The sequence below is a fragment of the Varroa jacobsoni genome, unplaced genomic scaffold, assembly GCF_002532875.2.
Source record: "Varroa jacobsoni isolate VJ856 unplaced genomic scaffold, vjacob_1.0 scaffold_601, whole genome shotgun sequence".
Classification (NCBI taxonomy): domain Eukaryota; kingdom Metazoa; phylum Arthropoda; class Arachnida; order Mesostigmata; family Varroidae; genus Varroa; species Varroa jacobsoni.
In genome coordinates this window covers 1-8,640 of record NW_019213503.1, presented here as the reverse complement: position 1 = coordinate 8,640, position 8,640 = coordinate 1, and the positions used below count along the sequence as shown (strand labels likewise).

Genomic DNA, 8,640 nt, shown 5'->3' with positions numbered 1-8,640 from the left:
TGGCACAGCGGTATCGTGGGTGCTTACCATTCTTCCGCACTGTGCTGAGTACAGCAAACTGGTCAAAAAAACCGTTGATGTTGGAGGTGGCTAATACCAAGGTAGTTAGCTTTTCAGAAATGACTTGAGCATATATCCGTGTGACCTAAATTTAGGAAGTTAAAAGATGCTACACTGAATAGCGCGTGTCCAATATGGACTACGACAACATAACTGTGAAAAATTTGCTGCTTGGTACCTGAATTTGATTCGAATTATTCTGTAAATGTCAGAAGAATCCATTTTTGTTACTCTGTGAGTAGCAAAAATGCCGATGCATATGCGAATGAATATGCATTGATCCCTTAGCAACGATGTCTTTCGATTCATTGGGTTTCTCTGGAAGATAAACCATTAAACATTCCAGCTATGGTCTCCCTAATACGAAGTGTAACTGTGCTTAAATTATAACTCCATGTGCTCAGTTTCTATAAAATTTATTTCACTTTATATATTTCAACTATAAATTGACAACTAAGCATTCGGGCAATGAAGCATTGTCATATAAACATGTCCGATAAACGTTAACGATTCGAGCAACACATACCTCGAAAATTGAACCTGTGATAGTTGCATTTCTAATCTTACAATAATCAGAAAATATCTTAAACTGTTTGTAAAAATTAAGTCTGCACAATAATTCATCATAAAACCAAGTTAGAATGATCTTTTCCTTTTTAGCCAGAAAAATTATTTTAAATCAGGTACCTAAAACAGATTAACATTTTTCCTTATCTCTATATTCTTAACCATCAAAAATTTAATCTCGGCGGTATCGATGCGCCAGAAGCCTTTTATCTCAGCTCCTCTTCAAATTCTAAGTAAGTCATCATCATAAAGTTGCTCATGCTACCGAATGTTGTTAGCAGTTCACTATTGGAAAGGCTGGTGTGGTATAATCCGCAACATATGCGTACGTTGCAATAGAGAAATGTCATTGTTGCATTGTGACACCCGCACATGTAAAGTTCGTCCTATAGTCTCGTGATAATGTGACATCGATCAATGGATAGATATTTTGTTCACTATCAATTGGGTTGCTGATATAGCAAAAGACAATGTTCGTATCTATAAATGTGTGGAGATTATGTTCTAGGGGAATGTCCTGAATGGTAATTAAAATTAGTTAGTATTCGCAACGGTATAGCTAATTATTACTATTAATATTAAGTAAAGAACAAACATAGACTCAATGAGGCAGACTTCGCTTTTTGATTCTATCAGCTCTTTGCTTTTTGTTGTCAGCAGACACAGCGGGTGCTTATGTGGTACATTACGATAGAATATTGAACAACTGCACAACTTGACATTGTGCTCGATAGAATCTTTAAATGGAATCATACGAAATGCACTGGCCATCTGTGTTAGCAGATCTAAGCAGATCTTTGGTATTGGCAAAATTACATTCCATCATATTATGTACTAGAATTTCACTTGCAACTTTTTGAACATCGATAATCTTTTGAATTGGTTTCATATTTTATGTGAAAACTCTCTTATCCCACAACGATAGGCCTAGTTGCCCTTTCCTGCCCCAGTTTATGTGATGAGCCCTTCTGCGGAAGGGCAAAATGCTGCTGCTGCTCCTGCTGTACGGTGTTACAAGCTAGTCTGTTTTTTAAAATTTTATAGGGAAATTTTCTCTGGAAATGGTGCGCCTTCATTACGTTACTCATAACAAAAAGCAAGGATCGCTGAAATATACGCTCGTCTTCTTTGCTGAGCTTGACATTTGCTCAGGCCCCACCTTGCATCTCTAAAGCTCGTCTGTTTTCTTCCATGTACTAATTAAATCTCAACTAGAATACGGCAGCTTACATTGTGCACTCGTCGTAGTCTATTTTACCTCCCCTCTTAACTGTGCTATACTATTTTCCGCAAGAAGCTAGCGCTTGCATTTACTTTATTACACGTGGCCTAGCTAGCTATTTGCTGTGCAAACTATCCATAGCTTACTACTACGCAGCTTTCGGGGGTGATTCACCTGCGGCTCTCGATTTGTCCGAACCACCTAAGTAGTGGTACTTAATAAACCTGCCAAATTGCGTAAGCTGGGCTCCTTCGTTGGTGAAGTGGCAAGCAAATAGGAGCATATTTCTAGGCTCAACCTTAATCGCGAACCTCATAAAGACTGCGGAGTATACGGCCAATGCTGTAAGTGGAACAATTGAAAACGTCAGCAAAATGTTCTGCAGCAAAATAATACTGCCGGAAAGAACCGTAAAAGTCATTAAAATAATATTGTCTGAATTCTATACCCTATTCAATGCTTAACGTTATTAACTTAACACTTAACTGGCTCATTCGCTATTCATCATGAGCGGTACCAAAGACTTTCTTGTCAAAGAAATTAACGGTGTAGAAGGGCTTGAAGTTTCGATGGGTAACGTAACTGCATCTCTTACGGGATGACAGCCTGATACGCTATCGTCAGACTCTCAATTTTTCAAAGTTCACCATTTTGAGAGTCAGCGACCTGCCAGAAACACAAGCCACTGCAGATTATGATAAACAATTTGCTCCATTGTAATTTTTGGCGGAACTGTTATCAAGTAGGCCATGAATATAATCTACTTGTTTTATTTCAGTTGTCTCTATAGGTCTAGCGGAGAGCTTCGAATGTCAATGAGCTGTATATTAAAACGGTGTTTAATTACGTTGATGGACTAAAGGGAGCAGCGGATTTGAGTAGATTAACAATTCGCCAAACCTGAATTATTTCCAAGAATATCAGAAAAAAATGCTTTATGAGAGAACTGTGTAACAATATATAGGTATATAGGTAACAGTATATAGGTGCCCTCGTGAAGACAACGTAGTAGCAAGGCGTTTGCTTTCTTAACTGAATGACATTAAGTCATGAGAGAGTTTAAGTTCGAATCCAAGCGTAGACACAATTCGTTTAAAGTTGGAAGAAGCCAGTTGTCTGAAGCAATGGCAATAGCAGACGTGAAATTTAAAATATTTAACGATCGATACATGCCATGAGCAACACAATATAGATACAATGATTAAGCGTGTGGCTAACCACTGGTACAAACCAAGGGTCATTTTTCCGCTGATGAACTCCGGGTCTTTTTTGATATCGACGAGAGCTGCTAATGGCAGACCCCAGTTGGCTACGGGGCCCCAAAAATGCTGCAAATGAGAATGAACATGAATAGAAAAATCAAGAAATTAACTAAATGTTTTTGTAGAGTAAAGGTTGATGATCTAGAGCCTAGTGAATAGAGTTCTTAAAGCCTATTAATCAACCCAACATTATAGTAATTAGATATATGTATATTTCTAATCTCATATAAAAACGTAAGTTTTTTGAGACCAAATACATACAAGATGACCCATTACAATAATGGCTCTTCTCTGATATTTGTGCGCTTCAGTGCTTTCATTAAGTTTTACAATTTTACATAACGACGTGTTTTGCTAACTAACAATTCGGATTAAAGGGGAGGAATAATGATGGGAAATGGCAGGCCTAAGTCCGTCTGCCATATCACCTCAATGACGTGATTAGGCTGAAATGTTGATCGACGAAACGATGCCGACAAGAAGAGATGCGGGAAGGGGGGTCAATGCTAATAGCACAACACTCCATAAATGACAGTTAACTCACACAGTAATTCACTTACCGTGCTATCATCATGCACCATTTGAAGCGATGAAACGCCCACACAGATGAAAGCATGAAAGGCAACGACAAAAAACTAAGCATATATATTACGAATAAACGGCGAAAACTTGCTCGGTAGGTTCATGTTTTGACGACACAGACGTCTTCATTTGATCCGCGCTATTTCTCTCTATCAAAAGTATTGTTACATCTTCGAGTAGACAATTAACAACTTCGGCTTAATGAATTAGTAGAGTAATTAGATTTACGTACTTGACATACGTATTAGGTTTTCTATTGACCTATCTATTATCTTAAACTATAATTGATTTTGTATTATGATAATACATTATAAGACCCTTCTAAGCTCTTGCGTTATGTCTTGTACTGTCATTTGCGACCGTTGCGTTCTGTACCACTCTTTGAAATGCCCTTCCGTAAAAAGGACAATTTGTTTGTGAGGTAAACCATTCGTTTGGGCGTTTTTCAAAAAACGTCAATTGATTATGCAGATAGCTTCTGTTGACCCTTAGCCCGGGATTTTTATTCCGCTTCTGTTTTCTACAAGCAATCGAAATTTTTTAAATTCACCACTATAATGGTTTCTGTCTAAAATAACGTCACAGTTCAAGGTCTCCAAAAATAATCTCGGGCGATCGGAACGAATGATCGTTGTATGAAACAGCACGTCGCAGATCTTGTTCAAGCTTGAACAGGCAAAGTTGCATTTGCAACGATCCGTCTTGCCACTGTCAGCCACTGACCTGCATAAATAATTTCGAAACTCCTTCGATTTGAGCTGATTCAACTGCCTGCGCACAAAAGCCGCCATCGCGCCTATACGGAAGCTTGTTCACGCAGGGCGATAAACAAAGGTTCTCTCGAAGGTTGTATTGATATTCTGCGCTAATGGGCGCGAACAGACAAAGAGGTAATAGTGCTTTGTCTGACCGCACTGACTCCTATCTGCTACTCCTGGTTTGGTCGTTCGCCGTTGACCAACAATTAGTTAGTCGGCGGTAGCATAGGTAAGTCATGATGGCCAACTAGCACGATACGGCTGGCTGAGGAAAGAGCCACGCTAGGCAGCAACCCGCCATTTGCAAAACGAGATAACGAACTGTCAAATCGAAATTTTCACAAACGATAAAACGTATTGATTGATCAATTATTAAGCGTAAAACAAAACAGTGTTAGTTACCGAACGAAGGGTTCGGTGAAGCAAAATTTTAAATAAATGTAAGTATAGTATGTCAGTGGGGTACAGATTCAGTCGGAAATTTTTCGTTCACCAAACCTAGAAATGCGGACGGGTCATGGGGAGTAGGTTACCAGCGTCACGTTGAACCGGCCGTCTAATAGGCACTAGTTTCATAAACCTCGTTTACATGAATCTGATTTTTTTTTACAGCAAAACAGTGTGTAATAAATTAGTCTAACAAGTTGAAGTATTTTAGTGTAAAAGTGCTCGTTCAGTTTTTATCTATGATGTCACTACGGGATAGAGGTATAGGAATGAATATACAATTAATATAGGCTTATTATGTGACCCGAAGGGTAACAAGAAGAACCGTGTAGTTTAAAATCGTCGGCATAAAACTTATGAGATACTGTTTTTCGAGTAAGGTCTTTTATGTTTTGAATAGAAATACAAACATCAAACGAGAGACAAATATAATTCCCGCACCAGCCCAGACACGAAAAGGCAGGTTTTATTAAAATTGCTATGGACTGGAACAAAAGATAAGCATTTCTAAGGATAATGGCAGTATTATCACATTAATAATCGCCAGCTTTTTTTTTGGTGTCTTCAAGTCCGCCCATAAGTATAGAATGATTAACCTTATCAAACGATTTAAAGGGTCGAAATAGATATAGTCATAATGTATTTACGATCTATATTGATCTTGGACCATATCAATAAACTGCTATATTTATAAGGCCTGAAGCATGTAAGACGGAGGCTTGCATATTGTTACCCTACCTATTTTGTAAAAAATAGGAAATTTAGGTCAGGTTAAGTGAAGGGATTTACGTTCATTGAAAGATATTCTATTTTGGTTACTATTTGTCTCGGTGATAATTAACGCAAAGGTATTCGTTGTCAAATCACGAACTTGCAAAATGTTTATTCCCTTTGGCAAAAGCAATCTAAGAAGTGAGTAGTGCTTTTATCATAGTAGTCCATCATATTCAGTACATCAATAACCATGAATTTTCTTATGACGTCCACATGATGAGCGTGTGCTCGGATTTACTCATCAGATCAGACGATAACTGGAGCAATAATAACAATAACAATTCTTAAAGGACATGTTAACAACAACAGCTCAAATAGCTAGATCGTCGTTGAATCCCTGTTTACGACCAAAATGGCGTACGAACCACAGTTCTATGTGGCTACTTCCACCAGCCACGTGCGAATCTATGCGGTTCTGCATTTGCAGATTTGTCGAACTTAATTACCACAGTGATTTCTAGCTACGTTACTACGAAATGTACGTTACTATAACTAAAAGAAAGATTCACATCTATCGAAAAACAAAAAAAAAAACAGGACCAGATTATGTATTTTTGTTCTTTAGGTTTATCAATAATTTTGGAAATTGTAACTTGAAATTGAAAAGTTTGATTGCAAGAAGGGCAAGTCTTCCAACGCGTGGTCGAGTAAATAAAGAATAACTTTTGGCTGTATTTATTATTTGGCTGTTTTTCTTGAGGAAGTTACATTTATTCGCATTAAACGACGTTTAGTCTGAAGACCATGTTCAAGTAATCATGTATTTGCAAACCAATGATTGATATGCAGGTATATGCATACCTCACTATCCCATTTTCAGCACTGTGGGGCGTCCGAGGGTCTATGTGGGCCCACACATGCTCTCCATAAGCAATTGAATTGTGTATATATATTGAATGGAAGTTGAATTACAAAGTAAAAATTGTAACTTTTATTCTATAATTCGAACGCATGAACACATCCTCACGGGCAAACAGAATATCATATGTGCCTCGAACTGTTTTGCTTTGTAAGCAAATTTCTTACATATATTTTAAATATAGTTGCATTTATGATTGTTATAATTAATAATAATAATAATAATACTTCACACTGTTGCAGTCTCCAGATGAAGTTTCCATTTAATTCTGTTGGGAAAGCCCTAGATCCACCAGAACCCACTTCGAAGAAAATCCTAGTAGGGGCAAGTCCCTAATGCCATATATAAGGTGATGATCCTGAGAACTTGTTCACATAAAGAAGTCAGTTGAAGATGTCAAAAGAAATAAATGATAAACTATATATGAAATTTATCGTTTGCGTCGTTGGTGACGAAGATCGGATATTGAAGATAGATCGGTAATGTAGTCTGATATATTTTCACTAGGTAAAGGTATCCAGTACGAATCAACAGCGTCATTGTCTTAATGGTAACTTCTAAGAGCAACGATATTATACAGATAGTGATTCTCAAACAAAAAAGGGAGCTAGGACGCACACAGGACTGCAACGAAAAAAGCCAGTTAACTACAAGTCATTGTCAGAACTGTGGGTCGTATTCGAATTTTGAAGCCATGTAAAAGACGAAAACCGCTAACCAATTCCCGTTGCGACACGCAAATCAGTTATAAAGTGAAAAGCAATTTCTACTCGACAAAATTTGTTAACTTACCCTTAACTCCAAACGAAGATAAACAAATGTGTAATGATCAGTCTACCTCATTTTTACCCGTAATTTATCGTTCGCATGAATAACGAAAACCATTGAGACAGTTAGTGATTATAGGCACATCAAAACGTTACAAATCTAATAAAAACATCTTACTAAAAATAAGCAAGACATGGCATGGATAATCATAAACACACCAAGCTGATATAGTAATAGTAGTAATATCATGGATACAGGCTATTGCGGTATTGAAACAACGAGTCTTTACTGCCAAAATGGTTGAGTCAGTTATTATTGATTTTGTTGTACGAATCATTGTCTAATTCATGTATTGGTTAAATGATAGTTTTATAGGCTGAAGTTGTCTTTTTTTTTATTTAAAATAATGATAAAGTCTATTAGGTTACGTGACCTGTGCTTATGAGCGTGAAGTAAATAATCCGAGCATCGAGATTAAACATATTCCTAGAAACATGATTAAAATAAAGCGGAAATCTGAGCCCTAATGTATAGTTCTAAGGCTCTGAGGAAATTCGTAATAGTATAGACGTGGTTTGTAGATTTGAGACAATTTGTAATTGCGCATAGTCTTGGGTGACCCGTCATGGTGGCCTAGAAGAATCTTCAGCACAGCGGCATTTGTTCGATTTTTTTTTGCTTATTACCCCATCCCCTCAGTTATGCCCCACACTGATTTTGTCTGAACTAATCTAATTCTACCTGGAGTCAGCACCAAGATATTAATGTAGTGCTATCAAAATATAACAAGTTGATTTCGTGCGAACATGAGTTACTTCTATAGATGAACACAGCCTATTAAGCCCAAGGCCGTCTTTTTTTTAGGCCAGATAGGTCAATACGTAGCCGAGCGCATTGAAGCAAATCATAACTAAGATAAACACGCAGCTTTGATAACTTGGATGGTAGACATTTCGACCAAGTGATGTCATAAGTTGGCACAATGGAATTTAAGACCTGCTAAAGAAAAATTATGTCAGTTTTCTAGCAGATCATTGAACAACTACTATGGTACAGAGAATCGATAGGAAATCCCAAAATGTAGGCAAGATGACAAATAAATACACTATAATCAGAAACATTTAAGTTCGATTTGAATATATTATTATGTTTGTATTCGGTTTCGCGATCCGCGCATTCATAGTGTACATCCCTTTACATTGTATATAGTACGCTGACACGCAATATGACATGTGTTCTATATAAATATGTAATCCTTAACACTGTCTTCTACGTTGGCATGCAGTACGTGTTATAGATTTACAGAATCATTTTGCATACAAAAGCCTTTCTTATATATAT

General features: G+C 37.3%; 1 protein-coding gene across 1 annotated transcript; it reads right to left on the bottom strand.

Annotated features, from left to right (window-relative positions):
* Positions 1 to 460: 460 nt before the first annotated feature.
* On the bottom strand, positions 461 to 4,665 carry Mpc1 (mitochondrial pyruvate carrier). Its single transcript, XM_022835676.2, has 3 exons — positions 4,417 to 4,665; positions 3,081 to 3,177; positions 461 to 2,191 (listed from the first exon to the last, which is right to left on the bottom strand). Exons 1-3 carry the CDS (start codon positions 4,420 to 4,422, stop codon positions 1,998 to 2,000), a joined length of 297 nt encoding a protein of 98 aa, XP_022691411.1. The 5' UTR covers positions 4,423 to 4,665; the 3' UTR covers positions 461 to 1,997.
* Positions 4,666 to 8,640: the final 3,975 nt, after the last annotated feature.